The following is a 14391-nucleotide window of genomic DNA, read 5'->3' on the forward strand; positions in this document are numbered from 1 at the left end:
ATTAAGGAATTAGAGTTACACATGCATTATGCAGATTTTAAAGCATAAAAATCAGTGCTACACAGAACTTCACTTACAGTTATATACTGACAACAAAGACAGCTAACACACTTGGCTATTCCTTTTGAACAAAGAAGAAGAAACCCAAACCCTTCCAGTTGCATCCAGTCACCCAGCCAGCATGTGTGGAGGAACACGTGACCAATAATTAAAATGACTGGCATGAATGTTGCTAGTAAGTCAGCTACTACAGATTGGTCATTCATTTAGGAGTAAATAGTTCACGTATGTCTGTTTAAGTGATGGAAACATCCTGACTCCCAACAATGCAAACTCTGAACTGAGAGGTTGCTCTTTGCAGTCAGATATTAATTATACTCCCTGTGATGTACCAGATCACTTTGCCTTTCTGTACTGCTATCATGGTTGATCCCAACAAATTTTTAAATGAACTGCTAAGATGCAGAGGGAAACCTTTAACCCACACCCAGAAAGCAATAGCTACTGAGGTAAAGTATGGCAGCTGTAATACACCCCAGTGAGCAAGGTCAGAATAAGGGATATGTAATCACACACACACAAAAAAAAGCACAACAGTCTCTTAATACTACTAAAAACAAATAGTCAAGAACTTTGTTTTTCATATCCAAATTCCACGATATTTTGCAGTTCATACTGTAAACCCATTGTTGTGTGGCCTGCATGCTGATGGTGCCACACACATCAGCAGTAATGGATTGTGTGTTTCTGAAAACCAAGCTCTGTGCTACAATTCTGTCAAGATATGCAGTGGCAGAGATAGGAAGTTCATGTTTTCACCTAAGAAAATTAGATAAAAAATAAAAAATATCTTGAAGGAGGCTGCATCAGAGAAGTAATACCTAAGGGCCTCAAGGTCCAGCGCTCTCCAATGAAACTAGTGAGCACTGCTTCTCCCAGGAATCAGATTAATTCCAAATAAGTTAACAGAATTACCTCTGTTTCTGTGGCACGAAGGAGACCTATGCTGATCCTACTGTTCCACAGTATCAATGCATTTTTCTGAGTTAATACAATGCGGTTTATAGACAAGTTATATTTGGCAGCAGAGGCACTTCTCGTTCTTGGCTTTTTTATTCTTGTCTCAACTTTCTCCTTGTTGTCTTCTGTATTGCTTTACTGAATATCTGCCATTCATTCTGCAGTGACATTTTTATGTCCTCACAAATGACACAGCCGAATGCATGCTGAATGCGAGTCCATCTATGCCCTCACACAGCTCTCAACTTTTAAAGATCAAACCTCTACACCCATCATAAAGAAGAAGAAAGAATTAGTTATGCCTAAAGAGAGGTGCATCTGAACTTTGTGTCTCTGTTTTGAACAGTTCTGAAATCTCAAATGCTCTCGTCTGAATGACTGTAGGTTAATTACGGCACAGATACAGTTTTAGAGAACCAAGAAAATTTGGCATACAGCTTTGAGATCACAGTTCTGCTGCTTCTCCAGACAGCTCAGGGTCACAGCCACCCCAAGGCAGCACTGTGACAATATACATTGATGATCTTCAGATTACCGTGCACAGAGTCACTTGTCTGGAGCTGATACAGTCTGACAGACCTGAGGTATCTGTGTGCTGGGCTGTCTACCGCATCCCACAGTAACTCATAATACACGCTTTTTCCATCGCTCAGGACAACCAAACTCTGCCCAGGCTCTCCAACAATAGGAAACTGACTGGCCCAGTACTGATGGGGAACAAATTCTTCTGCCTCCCTTGCCACACTAATAGCAAATTAATTTCATTTACAGAGAAGGATGAGTCCATGGCATTGGAAACAAGCTGAGATCACAACAGCATGTTACTTCTTGCAGTCTTGAAAAAGAGGAAACATGGGTTAGCAGTAAAGCCACAGGCTCGAAGAGAGCTGAACCATAACAAAAAGAGGCAATATAAGAGCAGCAGGAAGATGGTCGCATTCTGGAACAAGCCTGGTCTTCCACAATGCAGGGGAGGAGGATGAACACCCTGGCTGGAAGGGCCCAGCTGAACAGATGGGTACCTTTAACACGTGCACAGCATGGAAACCCACTGAATTCTGTAGTGACACAAGATGGTTTTTCTTGCTACAAATAGCAGTATAGAAAACTTTGATTTGGAGGCATTCATATAAGCATTTAAATACAAATACTATCAACTAAAAGAACTAAAGCAAATTCCTAAGAACATAGAGCACCTTTACCTACCTAAGTAAAGAAAAAAAAACAAACACCACCACTCTACAAGTTGTAAACTGCAAAGTTTATCAGTCTGAAAGCATTCAGTTGACAGCAGTTGTCTGTTCTCTGGCTGGAGAAAAATACATGCACACTTAAGATGCAGGTAAATAAAAGGCAGAGCCCAGAGCATTGTATGTACTAACATTTTTGTTATTACCTATAGAAAACAAAGGCAGAATGGATTTAAGTGTCATGCTGAAGTAAATTTACAGCTTCTTCCTTCTGCATCTCCAGGTTTACAGATGTGTAAGCCTGGAGATGCAGAAGGAATATGGAATATGGAATGCAGCTGCTTCAAGAGCCAGGAGCTAGAATGAAAGCTAGGACAAGACTTCTCCATTCTATGCTTAAAGTAGTGGAGAAATTGGTGTGTACACAATAGGTGTACTTAAAAGAAAAAGAAGGAAAGAAAAAAAGTGAAAGTGACCAATCTTTCGTAAGGTAATGTTCTGTTTTTAAATGTCAGCTTTATCCATTTGAAAGAGTATCACCCAGAGAAATAGCTGAACTTTCCTGTGAGTGACAGTGTGCTCTACTGAAACAGACAGAGGGTTTGATCTATGACTGAATTTACCTGGGCCAAGTTCATCCATAGGTATCATATCACGACTCCCAGCCTTCTCGTTATCTATAAAACAGAAACATTGAAACTACCTGAGTTACATTTGTTTTTTCTCAACACCTGGTACTTGTATATAAGTCACAGAACAGAGAAGTCCATAAAGTGCTGAATAGTCTTTTACAGTAAGCCTGCAATCAACTGCTATCCATTCAGAAAGGTAAGTTTGATTTAAGCTCTCCAGACAGCACACGTAACCCTTATTTTCTGCTTTGGCACTGCACTACAGAGCTCCCTCTCTCCACGTGGTAACAGAAACACCATTTCTGCTGTGGACTACCTACCATTTAACAAGCTTCTCTCTGAGTCACAGGAACAAATCAAGCAGCCTGCTGAGCCAACAGAAAGCTAACCCACAAAGAAAATAAAAAGTTTACAATCCATTTGCAGATCTGACCATAGTCATTCTCTGTCTGTATAATCTGCCAAATTTGATCAAACAGACAGAAGGTGGCAGGACAGTGTTTGTATTTTTCTTTGCAGTAATCTGCAGTTAAACAGGGTTAAGTGCAATATGATACACTATCATAGGGAGACTACAGATTTCTGAAAAGAAATTTAGATATCTGAGTATTAGAAACCAGAACTAGACTCAGAGACAAAGCAGTCACAATGAATCTACAGCTGAAGCTTTATACACCAGTGTTGGTACAGCTGTGTCAGACCTGATAAACAAACAGCAGTTAGATTTAACTAGCGTTTGGATAAACCATCTCAAATGAAAAAACTTGCACAGTAGAGGAAGAAGCATTGCCAAAGCAGCCACATTTATTTAGAAAGGAAAAATTCTAGTACCAAGATTCCAAGCCCACTGCCTGGCTGAAAGCAAGATTTACTAATATATAACGTGGTCAAAAAAGCTGTTCTCCCCTATATTCCATTTCACATTTATCCAAAATTCTCCTAAGAAGACTTAACTGATTATGTTGTTTTCTCAACTTGTATGCAATATCAGTAGCGTGCATTTCACAGGGGAAGGAATACTACCTATATCCAGCTAATAGGACTGCCCATTTTGTGACTGCGGAGTAAAAAAGCAGCACATAAAAAAAATATGTTTACCCCCTTACTCCTTGCCCTCCTTTTCACTTCTATAACAGATGTGGCACATTCAGCAAGCAAGCAAGCAAAGCACAATACAAAAAGTGATAATGAGCAGAGCTGACCTTGACTTTTATCCACCAGAGGCAAAGTGCTGTCGTCATAGGCAGACCTGCCAGCAGTACCCTTGGAACCCTTCGGAGTTGTAGAAACAGACTGCAAGACAAAAAACACACAAATATGAAATTGCCACTCTGGGAAATTGAACTAGAAAAAAATCACCTAACCAACAGTATGGAATAAGATCATGGAACACTGCTAGGTCCCACTTCTGTTGATCATATGGCAGTGGAGTATTTTTTTTTAAATTATTTTCATATAGATTTGTTGTTGGATTTATTTATTTATTCTTGCATTATCTACAAGGCTCCATTGTTGGTCTGTAAAAGGAGCTCAGCCTTTTCACAAAGGAAGGTGAGGAAGCTGCACTTCAAGAACAGGTATATGCCCTATGCTGCTAAATAAAAATAAAACATTTCAAAGGAGAAAAGACATGCTAATTCTTGAGTAAAGCATGGGCATTTGACCTATGCAAGGTGGCACACTTCCAAAAACTAAAAAGCTGCATTTCTCAGACCACTGAAAAACCTACTCAGCAAGTATATATGGATGATGTTATGACTGGATAGATTACCGTATATTGTTTTATCACCTAGAGGAACAGAATCAAAGCCTGCAAAATCTACCTGACATTAGTATTAGACTAACTTAGGACGCATTCCACTTGGGTATTTCTATAACCTAAGACCCAGCATCTTTACCTGGAAGTGTGATTTGTTCCACCCATCCTTCTGCAAGGCATTTCGTAGTTCTTTGTAACTCCAGATCATCTGAAGAACGTGAGATGCTGCTTTTGTTTCTCTAGGAGACTGGCTGATTTGCAAAACAAAATTAGAATGTCAAATATCAAGCAACATAAGTCTATTCACGTCTACCTCTTTGTACCGAAACAAGATCCTGGTACCTAGTACTTCACAGAGCTGTGCTTAGAGTCTATGAGTTATAGAATGTATGTGAAATCATTTAGTGACTTCTTCACATATATGGGTATTTGTTGAGAAAAAGAGAAATCCAACAAGTCATAAATTCTGCAGATCTCTGTTTTCTCAACACTGCATTCCTAGGCAAGCACTGAGGCCAGGATGACCCTTTTGTTCTGTATTTGCCATTAACAGAAAATAGATGGATTCCAATTCTACCTGGATGTATTTAGAGAACACCCTTCCCCGTTCCCCCAAGTGTTCTGAGCTGCTTTTCAAACCTTCACATCAACTTATATATATATACCTCACAACTTGATGAGGTTGCTTTACCTTACAAAGCAATTTGAGTTAGTACAATATAAGTAAATTTTAATCCCCAAATTAATTTCCAGCCATTCCTTACTAAGGCGGTACACAAGCAAGCTCTATAAAATAATACAGGGCTAGATATTTGGCTTTCTTGTTTCATAAAAATACAACCCAGCAAAGGCTTCAGTTACTCTCCCAAAAACTTCCTGAATACGTTTCGAAAAAATGAGCTTGTGTCTAACTTGGCTAAACAAACTTTTCTGTAAAGGAGTCAGAACAGTTTTTCAACAATATCACACAGAGAAAGATTGTCACTTTGAATTAACACTACCAGCCCCTTGGCCAGAATAATTACTGAATATCATTAACCATTTTATTTAAAAGGAGCAGATTCCATCACTGGCACTCCTGGAAAAGAATGCTGCCATGTTCTAACATGTCCTGTCCTAACGTAGCAGAAACTTTCACCCAATTCACTTTTTGTGTGTGTGTGTGTGTGTGTGTGTGTGTGTGTGTGTGTGTGTGTCACAAACCTATTAAAGGTATGATTTTATGTTGTGTATATATTGATTGCTTTAGCTACACTTAGGAAAGGCTAGGATGCTTAAATACTTCTGCAAAGCAAACCACTGCTGTTCATAGTAACATTTTCAGGTTCGCAGTGAGTTCTTGTGCACTTTGCTTTCAACTGTCACTTACCTTGACTTGCTGATAGCTACCAGCTTCTGAATGCCCTGTGTCTGGATCAGAGACCTTGCATTTTCTGAGCTGTCAGTAATGATTTCATGGATCGTATTCAACACCGCAACCACTGTATCCTCTTCCAGGTTCTTTGCGGATCTCTGCTGCCTGCTGGGCAAATTTCTTACCAGCTCACCCATGGCATAACTACCTAGATAAGGGGAAGAGATACCATTACTCAGCCTTAATAATCATTTCAGCTTCCCATCCTGAATGATAAAGTTCAAGGGTGCTTGCCAGATCAAAAAACTTCATAATGCAAGTGTTTTGAACCTCAAGACTGTAACTTAACAGTGTATTTATCATTCATTATTTCAAGGTGATTGAGAGTTGATATCCAAGACAAACTCCTCCATCATGAATGTTAAAAGGTAGTGAGGAGAAAAAATGCAGTTTTTATTGGGATTTTTACAGCCAGCATCTATCATACTTTGCAGTGCCTGAGGCAAAAAGCATCCGGTAGCTGCTGCTAATGCCACATCTTCATGCTAATACACGCACACGGTTTACTCAACTTAGCCTTGTAATAGGCCTTCTGGGGCAAGGTGTGCAGCCATGCATTTATTAACCTTCATCCAACAAAGGTAAAAGTATTTCTTCCTGGGTCCAGATAGCCTTCACATTGTATGGTACTGGAGAAAAAACAGGGAGCCAGGAGTTTATCACTCCCAGGTGTTGGTTTCTGCCATTTGCCTAGCTACATCTTTGAACTATTAAAAGAGAAACTTGATGTATTAAGGCAGGATTCCATGTTGCCATCAGCTTGGAATGATGGCCCTAAATACGTCCCAAATATTTCCTTGCCTAACAAGGTCACAGTTTAAACATATATTAATTAAATATATAGAGGCATCCAGAGGAAAACTCAGCTCACAGATGAATCTTTCTGAAAAAAATAAAATAAAAAAATGCATATTTACTCCACTGGATAGGAGTTAGTGAGCACTGCACAAGAACTAATTTGAAGGAGACTATCTCAATGGTAAGTTGTTTGGTATCCAGCTTCTACAGCAACTACCACACAGAAGGATGAGGGGGGAGGGAGAACACAAGAAAAAAAAAAAGGGAGGGGACAACTTTAGAGCCCACTGCAATTCCCCAGGCAAGCTCAGCACACGAAGCGCAAGGCTGCCGCTCTATCTTTAATAGCAGACCTGAGGAACAACACATCTGTAACCACCATATGCAGCCAGGCGCACGTGCCATGTCAGCTGGAGCTAAGGAGGAGACAAGCGGCCTCTTAACCCACCCAGTCCTCTGCACAGCTACGCACACACTCCCCTCTCCTGCAAAACTCCACATCTACTTTTAATCCTGAGTTAGAAACCTCCCTTAAGCCATGGCCTGTTTGAATGGGCTGGAAATACATTCTGATTTGACAACTCTTCACTTGGTGGCTACAGAGAGTAATGAGCACTGATGGAAACTGCATGCAAAATGAGCCCTCAAACTGACCAAAAAACCATGAGATCTCTCAAGGGTATCCAAGATCCCAGCCTGGTAAGAAAAGTTCAGAAAATACCTATAAGATCTTTATTGCGGCGATCCATTGAAAGATTCCTCAGAGCAATTGACACAGCCCTTACAACCTTGTCGGAGTCCGACTGGAGCAGCTCCACAAGCACTGGTAAGCCTCTCTCCTTCCGCACTGTTGCACGGATGTACGTGGACCACTGATCAGAACACACAAGGAAAAAGAAACAACACAAAGCATTGTGAGTTCACATACCCACCCTTGCCTTGCCTCTGGCATTTCTTTCAGTGCTGTAATTCATTATTTTTTGAAATACAAAGACTAGCTAGGAGGTATCGTGCTGATGTATCTACAATTTTAATGCATCATTCAGATTCGTCGAGCACCAAGAAGAAAGGATGTGGAAGTTCACCTTGCAACTTCGCAAGCTGATGGAGAAAGAGAACAGAAATAGAAAGAAGGAGTATCATCCACTAGCATCTGTTCTGTAAACATCTCAGTGTGAAAACACATCCCTCTGGATTAGGAAAAAGAGGTCATTTGGAGGGAATGGCAAAACATCCGAAGCATGCTATCTTCCCCCCACCTCCACTTTCATACTTTTACTCTTTTTCATGGTTGATTTTAAAATAAACTGTATTGAAGACAGCTGCAAAGTGTCCCCCTCCTGATCTTCAGGCTGCTGCTCAGTCCCACTTAGCTATAGGGCTCTAGAAGTGATCAGGCATGATCACTTCTAGTTTGAGAACTGCCTGATTAGCACTAGGGATGGCTCAGAGAGAAAAAAAAAAAAAAAAAAAAGCAGAGGACACTTTGGAGTACATTTCCTGAGCAATCTGACAATCCAATGAATTCAGTATTCACAACACAAACATCTAACAACAAGCTTTTCTGAAGGGATGTGGCAACGGTTAAGTGGTTTAAGTAGTAAAGCCAGCTCATGGTTAAATTGTCATGAGCTAAGTGACACTATGTAAACACCATCTGTCCAGAAGTTGCAAAGCATCTTAAGTGGACAAATAAAATGGAAATAATTTCTTCAGGGTTCCCACCTCCCTCCTTTTTAAAGGACACATAAATGTACAAGGTTACAGTGCACTTGCAATGGATGTAGCTTTGTTCTTTGCTTGCACAAAAGAAATAAAAGAGACTAAAGAGAAGAGTCTGCACTCACCGTCCAGTTGCCAGCACTGAGGTTCTGCAAAGCCCCTGCTGCAGCTTCCAGAGTGTTGAAGTTCTGGCTTTCGGTGAGGATGGAGAGGTACAGGCGGACCACGTCTGGCTGGTACAGTAATTCAAAGCCTGCAGGTGAGGAAGAGGAGAATGGAAGCAAGAGAAGCAGAGAAGGCACGTATGAATGAACATGTAACTTATTTATTTAATCATAGAAGAGAACAGCCACGAGAAAGATATGCCACAAAAAGAAAGGCTTCTGCCATGTCCATGATGTTTTACCCATGCTTGTTGAAAGCAGTGCACGTGGGAACTCATCTACAGGACATTCAGCTACGCTGAAGGTCCCTTTGCTCGTCTTTGGGTGGACAATTGTTTCTGAAACCTGTGCTGTGCTATATGCCTGTCTATCAGGTAATAGCAAGTGACAAGGGACAATGACTGTCTGCTACAATTCTTACTTTGCATCTGTAGCCTGGGATGCAAACTTGCACTCCTGTTTTCATTCAAATTATCTGTTTCACAGTCACCAACAACAGGGCCAAAGAGAGCAAGCTCCAATCCCATCACCCACCCCCTTCTCACAACTCCTACGCAAGGAAAGGAAGATGCAAGATGTCAGAATGACGAGAATCCCCAGTTGGAATGGGCAGGGAGAAATGCTGACTCTTATTCAAATATTAGGTAAAGAAATACACCAGCATCAACATACGTAACATCAATACAAGGCTGCAACAGACATGTCTTAACAAAGTATCCCTAGTGTCACTGCATCGGCTTTGCAATGTAAGCTCGTCAGGAATGGGAGCTACTCCCAGCTCTGCCATTTCCTTTTGCGATGCTGAGTAACTGACAGGAGCATCCGTGTCTTAATTTCCTCATCTCAAAGGATTAGGATTTATCCATCTACCCCAGTAAAAAGGGGCCCTGCTTTCGGCAAGGACACATCATTAGTAGAAAGTTGTTGCACATTTTGAAGCGATTTTATCTATCTTTCTTCACTAGGTGTGGCACCACACTGCACTGATGAGGGAAGAGTATGTGAACATCCCATTAGAGCGCTTGCCAGACAAACAAGATCAAGGAGATCACGGTGCTGTTCAGATTGTCAACAACAAATTAATCCCCCTAAAAATGTTTTGTTGAGTACAGGAAAGCACAAACAACCTACGGTCAAAAAAGACACATCTACAGTGACTGCAGCTGGAAGGTGCTTCCTGGATTGATGACTTTTGGAGAGTTTGTGATAAGCAGGCATTATCTATGAAAACATTTCTGGAAAAAAAAGGACGTTGTGAAAAAAAGCATGAAGGTATGAATGAGGTGGGTAAGGAAGCGTGAAGCTTGCCTGCTAGTAGAAGAACTAAAACTAAGGTATTTGTAGACACAAAAAGAATGTTTTTGCATTAACAAGATGCTGTCCCAGAAGCGTAGCATAATTCAAAGCAAGTTTTCCACTAGCAAGACAAGAAACCTACAAACACAAATAAATCACTTCCTCTCTTCAGCACTCTCTTCTAAATCAGCCATCTCTCATATACATATTTTTCAGCACATATCACAAATTATCATATTTCAGACATCTCAAATCAAACTGAAAACTGAACAATGCTCCCCTATCAAATGGATATCTTGTCAGAATTTTCCTTTTAAAAATCGTCTGTTGCTAAGAAGGATAAAAAGGCCTTCTGAAATGAAAGCCTTACATTTTGTCTGTTTTTCCCTGGTTTTCATGGTAGTTACAGCTGTGGGACCGCGCAAGCCAAGATCTCAGAACTCTAAACCATGTGTACTGCTAACCATAAACTCAAGGCCATGTCACCCCCTCTTGATATACAGGGCTCATTTATCCCACTGGAAACACACTTCATCTGCCAGGGGTTTCTTTGCCCCATACCAGAAAAGTGATCTATGCACGAGGATCCCTGAGCTCCGGTGTGTGGTCTCACACTCTCCCGGCTCAGCTTCCTCACTCACACTTCCATTCTTTTTAATCTACTGGATAGTTAACCTGCTCCACGTCTGAGGCTGGTTTTAATGCCACCATTTGCTTGTTACATGACACCTACAGCTATGTGCAAGCTGCAACAGGTGGCAATCCCCAAAGGCATCCTGCCAATCCATACCACTTATTTTCCTCTTCTCCAGTGTCCTCTCCTCGCCCTGGGATCATTGCCCCCTATATTGAATGCTGAGAAAAACTGTAGTTACTTAATACATGAAGCACGAACAGTTGTATAGCTCTTCTCCATTCCTTGAATAAGTTTGTGATTATCTGACTCCAGTATGACCTTCATATCCCCTTTCTCCTCTGCCACTTCACAAGGTGAATTGGCAATCTAAGAACTCCTCAAGAAAAAGCAGTGCTGCCTGAGCAGTGTGTAGTATTACTTTCCCGAACACTAATACTTAAAAAATCTCTTCAGATAGCTTACTGGAATTTGGAAACTTATCTTTCAAGGAAGCTTTGCTGAAACACAAATCAGATAAGCAAAAAGCTGAAGGTAGGTTAATTAACAGAATATTCATACAGAACATTTAGCGCATCTGTATTTGAGTTCAGAACTGTGTGTGACTGTGAACAGAAGGCAGTTCTGCAGTCCTCTTCTGATGGCTTCATTTTAAATTGCCTAGTCATAATTGCATCACACTTGGAAACATCCCCACAAGTTCACCCTCTTCTGTGATTTCAGCGCAGTCTACAATTTGCCCTTTCTGTCAGCCTGTCTGTTCCTTTTTGGCTGGACTTTGGCTGGATTCCTTCTTCCTTCTCAGCACCTCCCTGGGTTTGAATACTCGGATGCACACAGAAGCAATAACCCTCTCACCTCCGCTTACCTCCTGCAGTTCGAGCTGCATTCCAGTCACGCACCCCCCACCTGCCTGCTGTCATTACTTCTCTTCATGCATGAAAGCCTCTCCTTTTTCCTACTTACCAATGTAAGAGCATCTCAGAAACGTCTCCGTGTCTCCCACCTTCTCTGTTCAATAAAACTCGGAATTTCTTCCACCAACTGCCAGTACATTTTTGCTTTGGGGCATAATCTCTTAGCCAGCTTGGTGGATGACTCCCACTTCATTCCACACAGCCCCATTTTCCATCTACCTTTCTGCCTCTGCTCCATTAACACCTGTTTCAAAAGGAGTTAGCAAGTGCTATGCACCATAGATGAGATGCTGTCCTCCATCATGTCATTGCCCCAGCTGGGGGCTCCACACCTGCTGCGCACTTCCAGCACTGCAACACTTCTGTGTAAGTCTGCCTATGCCTGAAAAATGCAGGAATTACTAAACCAAAGTATTAGGAATGCCCCTCATGGATAGCTGCTCATTAGCAGAGATGAGAACCTAATAGCAAGAAACTTGCTCCTGCACCGGAGGGTTTTTCCCTCACTGACGACAAGCTGACACTTCCCATAAGCATTACAGTCCCTTAAAAAGAAACAAACAAGTTTTGTCTTTTTCTCCATCTGTCTCCTGTCCTAATGAGTCCAGCTCTGCTATTTATAGAATGCAATTTATCTGAATTATTATACGTTCCCTTCCAGCGTTGTGTGGAGGCCTTGCACATTTTCCACGAAGCGCTTCAAGCACGTTCCTGGGAAGCACAGCTGGTCTCACCTCCATTAAGCACCTGCTTCTCTTCTAAACTGATTTCCTTAATTTCAGGATCATCTTAATTATTTTTTCAGGTAATGCCGCTTTTGTGCAATATATGGCTAATTGCTTATGTCCATCTTTTAAATGGAAAAGAGAAAAGAGGGTCATTAGCAATAGGTAATATATCAAATGAGAAAAAACACCCACTGTTTTTCTTTTCCTTTAAAAACTGTTGCAATTACAGCCCAGATTCAGCACTGCCTTTTAAAAAGATAATTTCTCCCAGATTAAATGAGCCTTTTTCCAGAGGTTATAGATTTGTGCTGAGCTGCAATCTACACTTGGGAATAAGCCATTTATTGCTCACACACACATCTGCAAAATGCAAAGCAAACAATTTGGCTCTACGAGCTTTTCCCTTTTAGAGAAGCAGAAAATGCCCTGGACACTGATGTCATTGTGAGTGTCAGACATTTGACAGCATCTACACATTCCCCCCAACCACTGGCATGAATGTTTATACAAAGAAAGATCTTGCACATTAGACTATCTTCACCAACATGCTGTGGTTGCAAATTTCAGAAAAAAGGAAGATGAGCTTCTTTCCACCCAAGTTGCTCAAGACTGGCAATGGGATTAGCTTGGTGTGAAGTTCACCCCACCAAATGCTGCCAAGTGAATTATCCTTTATTCACCCACAGAACAGTAAGAGCATAGACAGCAATTTCAATCCTGCATGGAAAAGACCTGAGGAATTAAGTGAATAGCCATCTTGATCCATTCAGCGTTCAGTGTGCTGAGAATGATGCAGCACTTTGTGGATCATCTCATCCACAAACTTACTTGCTTTCATCTTGGCAGTGATGATACCATGCCTATACTTAGCTACATTCTGGCAATAACACACATTATTGCACCAGGTGCCTCTCTCTGATATACCAGATTAATCCCAGATTCAGACATCTCTCTTTGGAGCAAGGTGGCCAAATCAAATTCCCTTTCCCACTCACATCATTTAGGATTTATTATCACCCTACAGGCATGGGAAATTATATACATGCACACATTGGTCAGATTAGAGTCCTATTGCTAGAGCAGACATGCTGCTTTATTTCTATTTTGACAAAAATTCTGACTTACTGTTTAAAAAGAGAAGCAAATTTCATACCAAGCTAGAAAGATGCAGGGGACACTACCATAAGAAAAACAAACCACCACCACCACCAAAAAAAAAACCTTACCCCAAACAACAAAAAAAAAATCACTAAAACAAACTCTTACAGTTGCTTGTTCTTGCAGTGTCCACAGGCATGTTTACAGTAGTGTTTTAATTCAGTCCAATTCTGAAATAAATTTCCCAGTTGCCCTGCACTTACTGCACTTTGGTTCCCAACACAGAGCAGTCAGAGCACCATCTGGACCCATCTTGGGATGAAATTAAACCAACAGATGCACTCCAGGACCGCACTGAGGGTGTGCTGACCAGCAACGTGAGGAAGTTCAAGGGCTGATCTCCTCATACAGAGCTGCACCACTTGCTAATACACTCATCCTCCGTGCCGGCCAATTCAGGGCGCAAGATGTGACAGCTACCAGCAGATGGAGCGAGTGGAGCCCAAACTGCAACTTCTCTGCAAGGTCATACGCTAACAGACTTTGTAGGAAAAGAAAGCAGCTGCCTAAGCAACTAGGAAGCTATGAGCCAAAAGAGAAGCCTCATGTCAGTAAAAGAACCTAACAATTTGATTCTGCAAGAAAGAAAAGCTCCACACATCTCAGACTCTTGCCCTCTCCTGGCAGCAGGCTGGTAACTTCATTAAAAACTATGCAATTCATTGTTTGCAAGTTAAACAGTTGCAAGCCAAAATTCATAATCATTTTCTACAGATATATTTTCATTACTAAGCAGCAAGTCAGTCTAGCAGCACAACACCTCCCATTCCAGGAAGCCTCACCCTGCAGATTCATAGTACGCTACATGAAAAAAAACAAAAACACCAAAAACAACACAGAAGGCCGGGGGAGGCATCTGGTTAGTTTATAAAAACAGTAATCAGAGCCTTAAAATAAAATAAAAAAACAAACAAAAAAACCCATCAGCTCCATTCCATCTGTATGCTGTGCTTCAGCAC

At 41.2% G+C, this 14391-nt stretch overlaps 1 protein-coding gene across 5 annotated transcripts in view; it reads right to left on the bottom strand.

Moving 5' to 3' along the window:
* ARVCF (ARVCF delta catenin family member) overlaps positions 1 to 14391 on the bottom strand; it is a 269893-nt gene that overhangs the window by 8192 nt on the left and 247310 nt on the right. For all 5 annotated transcript variants that reach the window (XM_082774079.1, XM_082774080.1, XM_082774083.1 and 2 more), the window contains 6 exons: positions 8661 to 8788; positions 7535 to 7685; positions 5971 to 6163; positions 4741 to 4852; positions 4045 to 4135; positions 2834 to 2887 (listed from right to left, as the gene is read on the bottom strand). In XM_082774079.1, the coding sequence (XP_082630205.1) occupies positions 2834 to 2887; positions 4045 to 4135; positions 4741 to 4852; positions 5971 to 6163; positions 7535 to 7685; positions 8661 to 8788 (729 nt within the window). The remainder of the gene's footprint in view (positions 1 to 2833; positions 2888 to 4044; positions 4136 to 4740; positions 4853 to 5970; positions 6164 to 7534; positions 7686 to 8660; positions 8789 to 14391) is intronic.

The sequence above is a fragment of the Aythya marila genome, assembly GCF_965140915.1.
Source record: "Aythya marila genome assembly, chromosome: 17".
Taxonomy (NCBI): Eukaryota; Metazoa; Chordata; class Aves; order Anseriformes; family Anatidae; genus Aythya; species Aythya marila.